The 19,129-nt window shown below is 42.4% G+C and overlaps 1 protein-coding gene across 6 annotated transcripts in view; it reads right to left on the bottom strand.

Moving 5' to 3' along the window:
* The window catches only part of LOC121912715 (ephrin type-A receptor 10-like), a 154,555-nt gene that overhangs the window by 94,704 nt on the left and 40,722 nt on the right, over positions 1-19,129 (bottom strand). Inside the window, exon 4 of one of the 6 annotated variants that reach the window (XM_042435063.1) lies at positions 14,808-14,833. The exons of 4 other annotated variants lie outside the window; for them this stretch is intronic. In XM_042435063.1, the coding sequence (XP_042290997.1) occupies positions 14,820-14,833 (14 nt within the window). In that variant the 3' untranslated portion in view covers positions 14,808-14,819. Of the gene's footprint in view, positions 1-14,807; positions 14,834-17,574; positions 18,993-19,129 lie in introns of those variants that run through there. One more of the 6 variants, XM_042435062.1, reaches the window with a different exon arrangement.

Raw genomic sequence — 19,129 nt, 5'->3', positions numbered from 1 at the left:
GACTCAGAGAAGAAAGTATTATTGATATGGTGATGGAAGTTCACATATATCATATACACTCAACCTACAGTTAAACAGCACCAGAAATGCACAAATGTGTCGTATTCTCTCCCAGTGGATTTTCAAAACCCTCTGATCTTTCATTTGCAGTCTTTTCCCTTTATGTTCACAGTCTTTTTCAAAGACAGATAACATTTTCCGGCATCCTATCCATCTCCCATCACTCACTTTTACCACCACCCCTTCATCCCTCCATCCGTTCCCTCCCCCTCCTGGTGTAAATCACATCAGTGAGCAGAGCAGAGCAGAGAAATCCCTTCTTTCTGAGGGAGGAGATTAGGAGTGAGCACAGACAACTGGATTTAAATAAAGATCACCTTCCCTACGGGGCTCATCCCTAAACTGGGAGCGGGGACGAACTCACTGTGGACATTTAGTGTGAGTGTGTGTATGTGTATGTGTGCGTGTGTGTGAGGGGGAAACAGAGAGAGAGGTGAAGAGAGAATAATCTAGAGTGCAAAATTGCCTGCATGTGTACAAGTGTGTGTTTCTGTGTATGAATGTGTATGTGTCATGATGATAACTGCATTATAAAAGCAATCTGCATGGAGCATCTCAAACAGAATATAAAATGAGATTTTTTTTTTTTAAGCTGGCAGAGTTCAGAGAACAATCATACATGCGCAAACACAAGTACACACACACGCACACACACACCTGCCTGATAACATGCAAATACTGACACCTGAAGGTCAGTAGCGACTCTATCCCGCTGCACTGTAATGCATTGTGGGAGAAGGCAAAGAATTTACCGTTTGTTCCCTGAGCTGGCCTTATCGGAAGTGTCACACGGAGTAACGCCCCCACCCCACCCCCCAACCCCCTCCTACACCGCCTCCACTCTGGTGTCGCCGTAAATTTACCGCCTCCATCCCGCTTCCCCCGAACAACCCGCACTCCCAGCCATTCCCTGTGTCACCTGACTATCACATGGCTGGTAAACAGGATACAGGACAGTTTTATAGGAGCATAAAGTGTTCAGGACAGAGCTTAGCGTCTTATGAGGAATGATAATCACAGTATCAAGACAAGACATGCGGACACTGTTTCTTCCACACACACACCGACGGAACCGCTCGGATTGCGAACACACAAAAACTCAGATCTTAGTAATCAGAGTGTTAGGTAGGACTGGAGGGACAGGTTATCTTCGCAGGCTATCACTAGATGAAAGACATCTCAGCACTCACTATGAGAGTTGATTCAGTCAGAAATTGAATGAACAATTTGAATAGCTGGTTAACTCCGAGAGGAAAATTCCAAAAGTTTCACCAGATAGTCTAAAACACTTAAGCTGGAGGTATAGAAAGTGAGCACACCCAAGATGTTTGTAATAACTGCTCATTGCACCGGAAAACTGCACAACTACTGCAAGGATGAGAGGTCAAAGGTGAACCAGAAAGTCAGTTTGTAAACTGTGACGGATGTTAGGAAGGACGGTTAACAAGGACTGATTTGTTAGACCTGTGTGAGTGTCAGACCCATCTAACTTCGCAATGTCGCCACACTCAGAAGTTAATTTACAAGGTTATATTCAATAGTATTGATGGCTGAAACTATGAAAATAAGATCCTGTTTGTAATGAAAGCAAATGTCCCTTTAATGCCAAACGTTCACTGGTTCAAGCTTCTCAAAATGTGAAGATTTGCTGCTTTTTTCTGCTTCATATTTTGGTAATTTGAGTATATTTGAGTATTGGCCTAACGGTCAGAGAAAACAAACAATTTGAAAACCTCACTTTAGGATCTGGGAAATTGTAATTGACGTTTTTTCACTATTTTCTGCCACCTTTCTGACTAAAGCAATTGATTGCAAAATTGTATGTTCCAGGCTTTTGATTGTTGCAGCCCTGCTAGACACAAACTCTGCTACAGAATGGTAACGGAAATACAAATGCCACACGCTCTCCTATCCTCACACAAACAAACCTTAACTAAAAAACACCCAAACTTTGTACACAAGGAAAGAACAAAAGAAGAAAAAAAAACAGTGCACTATTCATGCATTATTAATAGTGTACATTGGGTTTCCCTGAATTACAGGCAAGAACCCAAAACGAGTGGTAGATTGAATACAAAACTACAAGGCCACTGGTATGTTTTCAAAAGCAGGCTTCCAAGGGTGAGACTAATACCTCCTCAGCGTGGATGTCGTTGCATTCGATTATTCACAGTTTATCCTCAATTTATGTAGAATCCCTTTGCTGTGTAATCAGAGCGACAGTTTATGCATTCATTTAAAGCTGTACGGCGTACTTTTCTCAGTGCCATCCTATTCATTCTACTCTGTTTAGATTGCCTTAATGAGCACAAGAAGCCAATTTCTCATCTCACACTTCTCTCTGTGGTCTTTTTTTTTTTTTTTTTTTTTTAAATAGTAATACAGTCAGCACATTCACACCGTACAGGCGGAAAACTCCCTAAATCCATCACTCTCAAGAGCTCTCAGAGAATCTTATATCTAATTCTTTTTCATGTCCAAAAGCAAAGCCGTCTTTGTCTGAACCCTTTCGGTGGTGGCAGGGGCCTGACACAGTTTTTGTCAGGCAAAGCAATGCATGTTAAGTTTTGATGATGACATTTTTTCTTTTGTTTAAGAGGTTTTGGTCGGAGCTGAGGTGGATCTGAAATGTCGAGGTCCTGGAGAGAGACAGCTAGAGTGTTTGAGAGAAGCAGAAGAAGCAAGAAAGGAAATTGTCTGAAACTCGAGCTTTCTTTAACTGGAAGTTAAGATCGAGATTGAGGGGAAGGATCACAGAAAAATAAAAAGAAGAGGAGTAATACGACGGGACAAAACATCAGGTGACTTGATAAAAGTGATATAATGGCAGCTGTAGGTAGCAGAAAGAGAAGCAGACAAACAGAGACTGAGACAAACTAAGTGAAAGAATAGCAAGAATTGAGAAAATAAAAGCAGTGGTGAATACACAACCACATTCACATGGACAGCAGACAGTAAACAAGAGTGAGCTCTGGAGGTTTGCTCAGCAACACATGTCAGGGGGAGAAATAGAGGGGGAGGGTTTATGCACCGGAGGAACGGGATGAGGGTATAAAGTAAGCGAAGAAGTGCAGAGAGAGAGAGAGATGGAAAAAAGAGAAGAGAAGAAGGGGACAGACAGGAGGAGAAGTGTTGTTTTGCTCGCCGGCCCAGTCCTCCTCTGGCCCATGATTCATTGCAAATGAAATGTCACCCTGGCAGGCAGTAATGCAGGCCGGCCCGCTCCCCTGCAGCCTAATTGAATTTTACAGCCATATAAACAACAGTCAGCCAGCGAAGAGAGAGAGAGTGAGAGAGCAAGAAAGAGAGAGAGTAGTTATTGATGCTGGTGTTTATAGGTGGAGGCTTCTGATGCGCCATCAGAGAGTGTGTAAGGGCCTCTGGGGAACCATAGCACAAAGCACACAGATGGAGGGGACGCCAAAGCAGGCCTGCCACTAACACGACTCCCTCAAGACACACGCACACAAAACCAATGACACTAAAAACCGTCCACGCTTTGAGACACATATTCGCTAAATCCAACAGTACAGCATGCTATTACCAGAATTACCAGAGCCACTAGTCAAAGCTCAGTAAGGACCAATGACTCAGTCTGGCTTTGAGCATGTTTCCTGCAAATGTTGGTAATGCTTTATTTCACATGCTCCCATAGTTTCCCAACCTTCCTATGAGTTTCCTTTGGTACTAATTATACCAAGACATATACATATACATGCAAAAACTTCTATATGTCTTTCTATAGTTGGAAAGATGGTGAGCAAATACAATAAAAATAAAATTTCAACTATAAATTTACCGTTACTTAGATAAAAATGGATCTCTGTCAGTTTTTCTTGTTATTAAGGTTTTAGCTGTTTGGATTTTTACCTTCTTTATAAATGCAACATCCCTGGTTTAATACTGGCAGGAGACCTTTAATGCATTCCTGTCTCTGTACCTGCATGTCCTGTCTCTGTGTCTCTACTGTCACTTTTTCTCTGGATATCAACAATCTCTAATAAATTCTACAATTACATAACTGCTGTACAATTTACTGGCTCTTTCTGAAGTGAACTGGTCTGAGAACGTTGCCTCTACTTCCCCTGTAATCAGGAAATCATTTAGAAATTAAAGCACCTGTAAAAAAAAATAATAAAATAGAATAAAAAGCATTACTCTTTCATTTGTATAGAAGTAAAACATGTACTTAATACTCTTCACTGACATTTAGTGTAAACTCTCTGTGAGTCTGTTTTCCCCTGTTGGTTAAGTAAGATGTGCTGGCAGAGCTGTTTCCGCGGATGACAGCCACTGAAGACGGTATAGGAACAGTCAGCAGTGTCCCCTCAGGCAGCCCCGGGGGCCAGGTCAATTTGTCCTATCCTGATAGAGGACATCACCTCCGTGACAGCTGAGCAGGTTGGTAGACAGAAAGAAAGGCATCTAGAGTATTGGTGCAGACAAAGTGGTCAATTTCTTTAAAAATTAACAAATCGGATTGAAGGGATTTTTTGAATAATGCCATCAATTATTGATTAAACACTAGGTATGCTTAAATCTGTTTTATTATTAAGGGGAATAACTTGGGGTTGGCTTTAATTCCACTAAAATCAACCCTTTTTGTCATTGTGAAAATTACCATTCCCTAAGGATATAGAGATACTGCAATCATTTAATATGTTATATTTAAATGCAACTGCTATAAAAAGATATAATTAGTACAGCAAGCTCAGCAAAGGCAGTTTTATTGTGTAGGACTGATAACAGAGGACATTTATCTTGAAGAACGTACCTTACTTTTAAGCAAAACAACTTCTGCCACATTTATCGTAGTGGTGTAGTCGATCCCACTGGAATATCTACTCCAGGGTGAACTCCATCACCGTGAATAAATGAAAAAAGTACTTATATTGGAAAATAAAAGTACATTTAACATTCAAATTTATTTCCCACTTTGCTAGCTCGGCATTCTCATAGGTATCTTGGTGCCACGGGGGTTTAAAATGTTTACCATGTAATTGCAACATCCCAGGTCCTAATTCAGCTAGGGTCCTTTGTTGCATTTCATACTCCCTCTCTCCCCCAATTTTTTTGCCATCTCTCTACTATATCCTATCTAATAAAGACAAAAATATTTAACAAACTGATTTTTGGATCCACCAGTTGGGCTTCAACACAACCGATTTAATTATTTCAGCTTCCAGAGCAGCTCCACTTCGAGATATGGTCGTGTAACTAAAACTTCAATCTGCCTCCGTTCAGTCTTCAACCTGCCAGCCTGTCATGCTTGCTGTCATGTTTGTCTTACTATCTAACAGCTAACAAATGTGTCTGTCTGTCTTATAGTCTCCCTGCCTGCCTATTCATCTTTCTATTTAGCAGCTAGTCTGCTTGTTTATGCCGTCTATCCCTCCTCTGCCCCATCTGTCTTTCCATCTAATAGTTCACTGCTGGTCTATCTACCTCTATCTGGCTTACAATTGCTGCCTCATAAACTGAGATGAGATTTATCCTTGTGCCAAATGAGAATAACGACACGGGATGGAAGAGGGTGGCTAGATGAGACAACACGGGGGGAAGGACAAATAAAAACACCGAGGGGCGAGGCTGCTGCTTGCATGTGTGCGGGTGTGTGTGTGCGAGCGTGTGCATGCATTAGGACAGTAAACACTGAAGGTATGAGCTGTCAGGTTCATCGGCGCGCAGGAGAGACAATAAATATCTATCACAGACCCTTATAACAAGCTGACGCCTCACGTCTTCTTCATTTTATTTAAGGTGTGTTAAAAGAAATGTTGAAAAGGTAACTAATGCTTATCAGTGACCGACAGAGAATGTGGGACTATTTTCAGTTTTAAAAGACAGCCCAACTCTGTGTGTGTGTGTGTGTGTGTTTATGTGACGTGTCCCTGGCTCAGCAGGACTCCAACCCTCCCTGCTGACTATGACCTTCCCTCCAAGCAGGCGGCCCTGTTTCTCTCACTCCACACCCCCCGCCCTCCCCCCCCAACTTTCTCTTTCCATCCCTAAATCCTTCCGTTCTGCTGTCTCCTCCTTCTCTCCAGCCATCCATCCTTCCTCCTTCCCTCCATCCTTGCTTCTGTCATCCCTTGATCCACCTGTCCTACTCTCCGTCGGACTGGATGATGCTTGCAGTCCTTGATCCAGAGCACGGAAAGGGGCTTCATAAATACACCATCCATCACCGCTGGCAGGGCCAGTTAAAACTACATGACACGCACACGATTGATTTAGTGTGTGTGTGGCTTCTCAGAGCCAAAAACAACACATTCACACGAGTATATACAGTAAACTACAAACCAGAAGCCAAGCCAAAGGTACAATATAAGCATTCAAATGTACTTATATACACACACACACATGTACACACATCACTTGAATGAGTTTCCATGTGTAATGAGAAGAAACACTGACGTGTGAACAAACATGTATGTGTGTGTTTGTCTATTTCCATCCAGGTATTATATATGCATTATGGACACAAAGAAACAGTCCACTGCACTAAATACATTCGTATATCCAAGCAAACTTGCACTTGGCATAAACATTCACACACAAAGACAAGAAAGACAACAATGGAGGGACCGCACCGTGTAATGTACACATGTATGTTGTGCTTGAGCAGGTCAACCAATAAATTCTCATGCAAGACTTTGTGTGTGTGTGTGTGTGTGTTGGTTGCCTAGCAAAAATGTACATGAGCAGGCCTATGTGAACATGTGTGTTTTCCTGTGTCTGATTTTTCAATCTGTGCACACACAGCAATGGTTCACTGCACCACACAGACTCTCACTGTTCCGCACTCCGCCCTCTCGGTGTGTCCTGCGTGATGGATGATAGGAAGGGAAAATAACTAATTCAACAGTAGATTTACATTGTTCCGGATGGCAAACAACACAACACAAAGAGAGAGAGAGAGACAGTGAGAAAGACAACAAGAGAAAAGGGAAAGTAGAGCACTTGATAGCTACAAGAGAAAAGTCTAGCAGGTGTGCGTTGTAACATGTTGTAATATTAAAAAGATTGCAAAAGGACTTCAGATAATAATGCGTGGATGTAGCCTGCGGTTTTTCACATCATTCATAGGTGTCTGGCGGGATCCTAAGATCCAAGTTTGGAAGTTTAGAAGTGAAGGATGACTTCTTGCGGCGAAAGAAGAAATATTCAAAACAAATATTAACGTATTTTTGACCCGACTTCACCACATTCAGACTCGTGTCTCCATCTAGTGACCATTATAGGAATGAATGTGTGTGCTTCTGTGTTAGCTTCACCACTCAGCTGTGATGATGGCTGCCACTTGGGTGGGGGGAAGCCTAAAAAAGTACACATAATCAGAAAAGCAAGAGATGAACACAGAGAAACATGAGAGATGAAGGTGCAGGGTTTTTTTTTTAAATCCTTTGGAGACACTTCTTAAAAGATCTGATCTTCTATCATCAGATCACGTGGGCCAGTTTTCCTCTTTGTTACTCGGTGGTGTTAGGACATCACAGGAAATTAAACCTCATCAAGCCAAGACAGAAAAGAATCTTCCAAGCATCTCTTGATTTCTGTGTTTACTTATGTTTGTGTGCTAGTAGTCCTGGTTTGCTATTTTTGAGAGGGTCAAGACATTTTCACAGAGCAATCATATATGGTTTTTACCTCTTATACGATCTAGCTTTGTGTTAGGAACTGTGTTTGCTAAGGTCAAAGGTATTTAAGGGTAGGACTTGGATTTAGGCTCAGTAGATAACACATAGATTAGAGTAAAGGATTAAGTTAAGGAATTTATCGTTATGATTAGTTATAGTTAGTAGTTTTAAGGGTTAAAAGGTGTCTGATTTTTAATGTGTCTCTGTCCACATGCATGTAAATGTGTTTATCCTCTGTCTCCCTCTCTCTCCCTCCCTCTCTCTCTCTCTTTCTTTCTCTCTCTCTCCCCATGTCTCCACCCCTGCACCCCCCTACCCCTAAATCTCTCGGTGTGCCAGTGGACCAGAGGCTCTGCAGGAGACCTCTATACCACAGCACAGTGGAAATGTCACCCATAACACTCGCCTCAGGATGCCAATCACTTCACACTGTGCCCAACTGTGAGTGTGTGTGTGTGTGAGAGAGAGAGAGAGAGAGAGAGAGAGAGAGAGAGAGAGAGAGAGAGAGAGAGAGAGAGAGAGAGAGAGAGAGAGAGAGAGAGAGAGAGAGAGAGAGAGAGAGAGAGAGAGAGAGAGAGAGAGAGAGAGAGAGAGAGAGAGAGAGAGAGAGAGAGAGAGAGAGAGAGAGAGGACGAGAAAGGAATAGAGAAAGAGAGAGAGAGAGAGAAAGACCAAGGGACACGTCAGCATGTGTAAAGTGAGCATGAGACAATTATGGGTAGAATGTGTACACAAAATCCCTGACATCTCAATCAGAATATTAAATAAGATTCATCCTAAGTGTATGCCTAGATTTATGTTTTAATGTTTTTTGCCCAGTGATGTGTGAGTGCTTTTAGTGCTAATGAGCCTGTCCAGAGGGATTATGGCTTGTCTAGTCAGTGTGAGGACTACAGGTGTTCGTGGAACTATGCATGATTATACATCAAAACAATGACTGTGTGCCTGTGTGTGTGTGTGTTCAGTAGTAAGACAGAAACAGATGGAGTGGGTTATGGACAAATAACGCACATGAGCCTTTGAGGAAGTGGGAGTAAGCCCAAGTCTGAGCACGCATATGTGATGTTGTTTGTATCTGCACATGCACGTGAGCATGCATGAGCTGTATAGAGTGTGTGGATATGCAAATGCACGTGTCCGAAAGAAAATCTGCTGTACGTTTACATGCATATGTGTGGGCGTGTGCATTTGTGTGCGTGTGCATGTAGGGGGGGAGGACATGGAGCACAGAGGCGCAGACGTCCCTCGAAATGCCATCCATTTTCATTGGGATGTGGGTTGTGTGTGTGTGTGTCAGTGTGTATGAGGGAGGGTGATGACAAATGACAACAAAATGAGGAAGGCAGGGGGATGGAAAGCCAAGCTGGCACAAGCTGGCATGCCAGGCTCACTGTGCAGCCAGGGGCACAGGCACTCTGTCCTCACGGCAGGCCCCTCAGCCGAGCTGTGAATACAGAGACAACAGCCGGCACACACACACACACACACGCACGCACACTCACAGAGCCACATACACAGAGCAGCATCAAACAGTGATGGCATCACGACCCATCACGTGCAAACACACACGTAAACCTTTGCATGAATGCACAATAATGTTGTACAAGCTTGTGATATCCAAGGTTTACCTTAAATAAATGACAACTGCAGAGACTTACTCTACTGGGTCTACACCAAAAGCGCCTCAGCCAAGTTTTTCAGTCGTCTATCTTGCATGTGTGTCTGAACAGAATAGATTTGCTCCTATTTTAATCCATCAAACCATCTACACAGGTCATGTAACAGCAAAAGTGTATTTTTAGGCTTAAAATCTATTTTCCTCTGTTTTACGTGAGTAACTACAGTGAATGTGTATTTGGCTCTTAGCACTTCCAAAACGCAGGTGACCTACACAACACCGTACCTGAACGCCTCTAGTGTAGACACACAAACAGAGCACTCACTGCTGCTGCTGTTCTGGTAAACGTGCTGTTCACGCTGCGCTTCCTGTGTAGACATGGTGTTGGAGCTGCTAGGCTGTGTACCGAAAATTGGCTTTTTTGATATTAGATAGAAATTTTTATCCACCTAAGGCACATGAAGTGGCTAGGTGTTAATGGGGTGTAATACACAAGGTCTATTGATTAAAAGAACATGAGGACCTGAGAACCTTTTCAGTGTATATTATGCATCTAGGGAGCCACTTTCATTGCAATTAATGGGGCGACATCTTGGAATACGGTATTCATGTCTCTTAGTACATTGATGACTGGAAATATTTGCAATGACATTTTGATATCCCTGTGACAACAACACGTGAACAATCCAAAAAGATGAAATGCCTGAGAACTCCCCATCACTAAGTGGAGCTGGCAGAGCCGCTTGAACGAGGGACAAAATTTTTAAATGACTAATTCTGCAGTTACCTTCGACTAAGATATTTTGTTAATTCAGCTCTGTGACCGCACCAAGACCTGTACGTTAAAAAGTAATTCTAACTTTAATGCCATTCCTTTTAATACTTCCTTTCTAAGTAGCATGCACGGCTGTGCTTGCCGTCTTTTATTTCAGCTCTGTGACTGCACCGAGACCTGTATGTTAAAAATAATTATCACTTTAATGTTATTCCTGTTAATACTTGCTTCCTAAGTAGCGTGCATGTGCTGTGCTTGCTGTCTTCTGGCCAATTCGACAAAAAAAAAGTACATTTCACTGAGGTTAAGTGGGGGCAGACAGATCTATACACTGATCCCACATCAATTTTGAACAGATGGAAAGTTATTAGGGGAGGTTGAATGGGGATGGAAAGAGGTGATTGTGGGACAGCAGGGCAATTGCTACGCGCTGCCTTCTCACCTACGATGTATCATTTTCAACAGAGGAGAAGGGATGTGAGAGAACAGAGCCAGGTACCAGTAAGTATAAATGTGTGTTTGTCTGCACATATTTTTATGTCTGTAATCCCAAACCTTCCTGTTTTGTTCCCTGGAGCCAAAAGGAGACAAACTCTTTCACTGTTTGACTAATTCTCTCTTTACATAACACATGTGCACACACACACACACACACAGAAACACTTGTAAGCTGTCTCGGGCACCAGCGTCACTTCGCTGTGTCACTTCAGGATGCAGAGCATTATAGTCTGACATAATCAAGACTTAAAATTCATCTTCAGGCTAAGAAGCAGCTTGTCCTCATCCAACCTTTGTGTGTCAGAGGGGGAATCACAATCTGCACCTGTGCAAGCTATTGTGGCCCAAAGTGACGAGTGTGCACAGCTCTCAGAGGCAGCTGGGGCAGCAATCTTTCGACTGGGACACTAGATGAGTTGAATTTCCTCTCCTTGTAAACAAATGATTGCATACATCATCTCTAAATAATATACATATTTCCTGTTAACTTCTATCTTGATATATTATTAATAGTTCCAGTTATTTCCATACTAGTGTATCTACGCAGCTCTACTGCTGTTATTTGTTACGACTGACATACATGCAAGACCATACTGTATGTTTCATATTTCTACTTTCAAGTTCTTCTCTATATATATTGAGGCCTTAAGTTGCTTTCTGGATATTTTTGCTGCTGTCTTGTAGAAACCATGTATGTTTCATGAGCTAAGAAAAACAGCCTTGGTTTCAGCTTTGTGGGAATTAATTTTTCAGATAACCCAACAGGTTCTTAAATGGTTTACTTACAGTAACTTAGGAAGTAAACTGAAGAAATACCACCTCTTATCTAAAAAATCTCAATCACCAGATTTGGAGATATATCTTCTTACTATAGTGATATTTTATAAAAAACTTCAGATCTGCAATGATTAGTTGAAAAGAAAATTAATAAGCAACTATTTTGATCATCGATTACTCGTTTTGAGATATTCTGTGATAGTAAACTCTTTGGGTTATGGACTAATGGCCGAGACAAAATAAGACCTTTAAAGGTTGCATTTTGGGATTTTCAGAAATCGAGAAAATAATCAACAGATTATTCAATAATGAAAACAATCATTAGTTGCAGCCTTAAAAAAAACTTGCACAATGTCATTATGTGAAAATAATATGCTGCTCAGATGTACAGTCAGGTAAATATGTTCCCTTGGAGGAGAGAAAATAGTGCTGTGCTTAATAGCTGTGCTGTTAATCTCCACTCATTGCAACAGAGTTTCCCCACAGGGAGATATTTTCTACTTCTTACAATAGATTTTAGGTGTTTACCTGATAATTTAATCACAAGCTCTTTAACTACAGTAAGTAACATGCACAACTGAAAACACAGGTATTGTATAGTCCCTTGGCAATACCGCCACGAATGATTATGCGGTAAAGAAATGCTTGGAAAATATCCAAAAAGACGGGGTAACAAAGAACGAGACATGAAAGCTTATTTGTTTTAATAATCTCTTTTTGTGCTTTACCAACATCATACCTGTCACTTACTTATAAATCCAGGAGTTTTTATTCTAGGATATTTCCTTCCTTACTTGAATGTTTGATTCAGCTCAGCGGTCATGAGCGAGGCAGAGAGAAATGAGGCTGTCATGTTGTGTGAGTTAGCAACATGATTAAGTCGGATGCCAACCTTTTCTAACTTTGATGCATTCATGTCGGCCGTGTTTAATTCATGAGTCTGGTGTGGAAGATTGAAAGCGGTAAGACGAGGCAGAGAGGAAGGACGGCGGTAACATGTTGCAGTTTGTGGGCTTATCCCCATCTTCGCACTGATTCTGCCTGTGGCCAAAGTCCTCTTGTCTTTTTCTCTCTGCGCTCTCTTCTACTACTTCCCCTCCCACTTTTCCTTCTTCCTTCCATGTCAACTTTTTCCCCTTTACTTTTACCGTTTTAAGCTTCCAACCTCCTCATCTTTTCTCTCACCCATCACACATTTCTTCCTGCTTTTTCTCCCCATGTATTGTCCTCCTTTTTTTCCACTTTACGTTATCCATCCTCCTCTTTTTTTCCTCATTCCTATGTCTCACAGTCATCTCACCACACCACCACTGTGTGTGTGTGTGTGTGTTTGAAATCATCCTCTGCTTTTACAACTCATGTTTTATGCATTCATCTCTTATGCGGAGTGACTAACAAATAGTGCAACCATGAGAATTCTCTTGCTCTTTTCTGCAAAGCTGTGTATTCCTCTTCCTACGCCCCCCCGCCCCCCCCAAAAAAAAATATTTTCATCTCCTTCCATACCCACAATGCCCTGTTTTGCTTCCTCTCGTTCTTTCCTTGCATCAGTGTCCCTAGGTACAAGAAGGAAGGGGGAGGAATGGTGAGGTGAATGATTGGCCTCCTTCCAGCACACATACTCAATAACCAAGGGACATTCTGCTGGTCCTGTTTTCCGTGAGTACACGCACGTGTGTGCATGTATGTCTCATGGCAATGTTACTACATTTATATTAGTGTGAGGGATTGTTTGTTGGTCCGAGTGTGTATTTATGTGCCTGCTGTTTGCCCACTTGTTGTATGGCTGGCCGGCTAAATAAATACATCAGATCTTGGGCTCAAAAAGAACACATTTGTCTCTCTCTCCCAGGAGAATGTGAATTATTTAAAATGAAAAGCTGGGGCGAGAGATGACTAACAGTAGCGGGTGACGTGGCTGGAGAAGAGAGAGATGGAGAAGGATGAAGGGAGGGAGAAGGACCAGATGGGCAGGGGGATGGACAGAGCCAAGGAGAGCTGGTATAAAGAGAAGGGGGTAAAAAAGTGTGATAAAAGAGAGAAAGAGAATGAAAGAGGAGTCAAACGCTGGAGAGGGGGAGTGGGGGTAGTAAGTGATACTGGCTTTGAGAGGGGGCTTTTGTATAAAAGGCACAGATCAGTTGGTGGGAAGCGAGGAAAGGAAGCCTAAAAAAAAAATAAATAAAAGTGAAAAAGAGAAAATACGAGGAGACTTCTATCTGAGACAAAAAGAGTTAGAGGGTTGATGAGGACATGACAAGAAGTGACAACAGACAGAGGGGAAGATGAGTGCAACAGAGGGAGCGACTTCAGAAACATATGATTGGGCACTGGTGCCAACTCTTGAGCACACACGACTGCACACACGCACACATCAGATAAGTCTCCAAGCTTCTCCAGCAGATTTCAGCCTGTTAACCTGACTCACCCTGTTTCACCCCATCTCACCCTGCCACATGGTCCCCACAGGGGGCAGCGAGAGAGGGGTGGAGGGACAGAAACGGTATGATACAGATGAATATTGAAAAACAGGGAGAATTAAAGACAAAGGGAAAAAAGCAAGAGAAAAACCAAGGGGTGAAAAGGGAGAAAATGAGGAGGTAGAAGAGGTGAGAAAGAAAGCAAACTATCAGACGTGTGAGAGGAAGTCATGAAGTGGCGCTGAGATCAGTGGGAAAGAAATTAAGTGCACATTTCTTTGGCAGCATAGGGAGTGCATGGGGGGTAAATGGGTGAGGGAAATAAAGAAGCGAGAGGGGGAAAGGGGAGGAGAAGGAAGGCGTGTAGTAAATTATAGAGGGAAGGAGAGCAATAGGAAGGAATAGCAGGGTGGTGAATGCGCCTGGAGCCGGATTGTGGAGCAGCAAACAACAGAGATAATAAGAGAATGTGCTGAAGGCATGTGGCACACTCAGTAATTATATAGAAAGAGCAGCCTGCCTTAATTAGAACAGGATGGAGCTCATGAGTGTGACAGAAACACACACAAAAACACAAATACACATGCACATGAAATGCAGCATTTGCAAGGTGAATCATTACATAATTTATTTTCCCTAGTATAGTCCTGCTGGTGGCATTTCATAATGAGATTGGAGAACATGTGTGCACTCATCACTGCGAATACATGTAGTGCAAATTTGTGAATGTATGCAAGGGTCACAATATATAGCAACAATGCTGCGTGAGCACATGCAAGTCTGGCAGACAGCAGGATGGTTCTACATTACAGTACACCACTTCTAACTGGTCTGGTTTTTATTTTTATCCAATTTTTTGGTTTTTACACCTTTATTCCACAAGAGAAAGCTGACTTTTCAATAATGTCTCCTTTACATTTACACTCCTCTACACATTCATAACTAGAAGCTGGTCAAGTGCCACCAAAGTCTTCCAGTCTTCTGAGGATTAAGTGTTTCTCATCCGTTTATGGCGCCAGGATTTTCTCCATTCAAGTGTAGTTTTCTGTGTTTTTTTAAATTTAAAATCAAAAATGGATTTAAATGTGTTATTAGCAATAAGCAACTAACAGCTCAGCACACTATATAGATGGGGTGTAAAAAACACAATGTATAAAAATAAAAGAAAAAATATAAATTAGTAGCTTTTGCAGACACCATACCGTACAAATATGCACAACAAAATTAAGCTGCCTCATTTGTACATCCTGGGAGCTCTTGTGGGAAAAAAACAAAACAAAACTTCCTGCGTCTCGTCAGTCAGCAATTTAGTAATTATGTCTATCAGCATTAAAATAACAGAAGGTTAAGAGTACCTTGTGACAACTATAGATATCATAATCTGAAGTAATCCAGTGTTGTCCGGTACTGACCTGACTGTTACATTGCATGTGGTAATAATCCTCTTCTCTACTGCACAACACTATCTGCTTACACCATTATCAGCTGCTCACTGGCTATTCAATATTATTGACCTGCACTGAGACACTTAGTGCATTTGCACTCGCTCAGTTACACAATTAGACCCAGGAGTAAATAAGACATATTTACAGAACCTGCACTAACATACACACACACACACACACACACACACACACACACACACACACACACACACACACACACACACACACACACACAGAAATTAGTTTAACATTATGGTCATGTAAAGCTGTGATTGCCTGCTTCGCAATTATTATGTTTCATAGCAGTCAGTCATGCATGTCCTCCATGCACGAATACACAGGCGTGATGGTGAAACATAAATTCCCTTACTCACACTGCTGTTATCACACTATCCATTTCTCTCAGGCACACAGAGACTCAGTGTGTGTCTCTCCCACACACATACACAATGAAATCAACCCAAGTGTGTGTGTCTGCTGAATAAGTGTGTCCATGCTATATGTGTGTATGAGCAGTCCCAGCGTAATTCCTCAGTTTAGTGGAGCATTATGGCTGATCAATAGCTCTGGTGCAGTGGGAGATGTCGGGGTTGTGGCTGCATATTCATGCTATTACAGCTGAACTGAGAAATTAGTAACTACAGGGAATGTGTGTATGTCTGTGTGTGTATACATATATATATATTTTATATATTATACATTATATACACCCCTGCCTTTCTCATGCTTCCTGACCACACTTGTAGCTCACCATTACTCTGTTCTCGGTGTCCGTCAGATTTTATTGTCCTCAGATCAGCTTTTATTGTAGACAAAGCATTGTTAGTAATTACAAAAAGCAGGTCAAGCAATGCATACTTTGTTTGCACACAGATAAACTGCCAATATCAGTGAGCAGCTCTTATCTCCAACTGTCAAACACTTACAGTACTGAAGAACCAGAAATTCTGCAAAAGAGCAAATGTTCTGCATGACTTCAACGTAAACAACCACTTCTATCAACTTTTCTACTGATACTGTTTCCATTTTCACTTCAATTTGATCTAGTTATCTAAAAATCTGAACTTCTCTGTTCTTCAGAAAACAAGCAGAATAGCATTAAACAACAGGTGGTGTAGCGCCTTTGCAGCTCCTCTTACCTGCCTCATGAATATGAGAACAGGTAGTTTAAAAGAGAAAGATGATTCTTTCCACCACCAAACTCTTTTCCAGTCACTCACCTCACCCCTATCCCCTTATTTTCTGCCTCTGTTCTACTTCTGAAAATATCAATCAATATATTCATGGAATCCAACCAAACTTCTCATCTCTATCACTCTACATCCGCCATCAGCCCTCTCTTTCACCCCCACTTCACTCCCATTACCACCTCCTCTGTCCTCCTCTCACTCCAAGGGCATTTCATGTATTTGTCTCCACGTTTGGACTCTATCTAATTCTGCCTCTTTCTTGTCTTTCATTCTCGCTCTTCCAGATCCTCCATTTCTCAATTCAATCTAATTACTGTATCAGCAGGAGACTTGTCTCTCATGTCCTTGCCTGCCTTTGTTTTCATTATAATCATCATCATCACCACTCGAGGTGAGTATGACTGTCATCTCCATTGGGCCGTCTACTTGTGGGTCTTCAGATGGCTGTAGAGGCCGAGACACGATCCATATACTTTGGTGTAGTGTGGGCAGGGGAGATTGTTTTTCTCTCCCTCCTTGCAGTGTTGTCACTTTGTTTCTGCGGCACGATGGGGTTCCATTTCTTGACGTGTAGCTCCTTCCTCCACAGATTTCTTCCAGAAACGCCTGTCCAGTACAATATGCTCCCAGTTGCTTGATGTGATGTATAATTTCTTCAGACTGGTCTTGATATTCTCCTTGAAACGTTTCTTTTGCTGCCAGGGGCTCACTGAAATTCCTTCAGCTGGGAGTATAGAATCTGTTCGAGGAGACGTGTGTTGGACATGCAGATGACATGGCCTGTCCATTTGAGTTGGTGCTGCATTATTTTGGTGGTGATGCTGGTCATGTTGGCTTCCTCCAGGATGCTGAAGTTGGCGCGTCTGTCCTCCTAGCTGATCCTCAGAATCTGTTCTGAGGATCTTTGGTGGTGTTGTTCCAGGGCTCTCAGGTGCCTGCTGTAGGTGGTCGTTGACTCGGCTCCATACAGCAGGGAAGGACAATGACTCTGTAGATCAGGAGTTTTGTTTGGACCTTTAGGTCTCGGTCTTCAAAGAGTCCATGTCAGCTTTTGAAGAAACTTCTGTGTTTCTGACCATTTGTGGTGATACCGAAGGGCCCCTTCTGCCTTGTTCCAAGAGCCCAGCGATAGAATCTAGCATGCACTGCTTGATACGCCAGCTCATGATTGGGGCTTCCAGAACTCACAATCTTGCCCATGTTCCCACTTGCTGGTCGCCATAGGACTTAATCCAGGACGTTAGGGTGGATCCCTTTATGGAGAACGCCTGTGCGTGATTTTGTTTAACTCGGGGAGACTGTTGTACAGACAGCCATCACACGGTCCTTGACAGATCTGGGTCAGGATCCAGTGGCATGAAGTCCAAGACAACTGGGGGCACTTTTCTGCTGCAGCCTTCATCCGCCTTCCCAGCTGTTGTGATGTCCCCTCCCCTAAAGTCAGCCATCATCCTCTGCCTGTTCCACCATCAAGGTCTTGGTTGGATTATTCTTTGTCAGGGAACTCCCCCTTGACCTTACCGCCATGGGTGACTCAACCAAGAGCATACCTCCAGAAGGTATTGCTCTTGGGATCTCGGGACCACACAAGCTTCTCCACCACGACAAGGTGACACTCCACAGAGATTATAGATATAAATCATAAATCACACCCACAAAAACACACCATTGGCTAGAAAAAGAACTTAATTTCCAATAACAACAATCAATTGCAACCATAAACAAGAACAACATCATCTCCCTACAAGGAGTTCAGCACTCCTACTAAATCACCCTTCCATTACGATGCACACACTCTGCTGCCTAGTGACTACAACACCCACATGGCATTGCACAACAATGCAAGATGGGGTGTGAAAGCTAACAGCAACAGTCAGGCGATCAAACTGCTGCTGCCATATGAGCAATGGGTTGTGACAAAAGATTCAAATACTGTCCGTTTCTGTTCACGTCAGAGTGCAACACCCCACGCCACCCGCCGGCTTTACACTGACAATGTTTCGTGTGAGTGTGTGTGTGTGTGCATCTGAAGAAAGAGTACATTAGTCATTGTGTTCACACTCACACACACCAGGCCGCTCAGATTGTTCAGCCTTACGGTTCACATATCATGCTTCACATGTCGATATGTGTGACAACGTTCTTTGGATGTACACATGAAACAAGGTAACGTGACTGATAAATCAAAGCCCTCACCACTGATATCTAACAGCAGGCATGGATTGAAATTGAGAAAGGCTTTTCTGCAATTCTATTGTCTGTCTTTTAAAGAGAAAAACCTCCTTCTCTCAACACTTGTTAACAGTGCTCTCTTTTCGATTGCTCCCTTCATTCTGTGCTCTCACGCAGTTATTCATTTCACTGTCCACCACTCTTAACAGTATCTCTGTCACATCTTCACAGCTCTTGTGTCTCTTCTCGTATGGATCATCATTTCCTTTCTGCCATCTCCTTCCCTCTATTCTATTCATCTGTCCTCTCATCATCCCTCATTATTAACAGTACTTCTTATTTCCAATTTCCTTCCAAGTCCTACTTGTGCGTCTTTTTAACACCATCTCCATCTCTTCTGTTTCCCCCCCCCCCCCCCCAAAACAAACAAACAAACAAACAAAAAAAATCGATAAATCAAATAAGTTCAGTTCAATCAGCATTTTTCCAATTGAAATAAACTTGTTTCAAGAAGATATATTTTTTCATTATTCT

The sequence above is a fragment of the Thunnus maccoyii genome, chromosome 15, assembly GCF_910596095.1.
Source record: "Thunnus maccoyii chromosome 15, fThuMac1.1, whole genome shotgun sequence".
Classification (NCBI taxonomy): domain Eukaryota; kingdom Metazoa; phylum Chordata; class Actinopteri; order Scombriformes; family Scombridae; genus Thunnus; species Thunnus maccoyii.
Note: the sequence above shows the minus strand (reverse complement) of the source record. Positions and strands in the feature narration are given on the sequence as shown.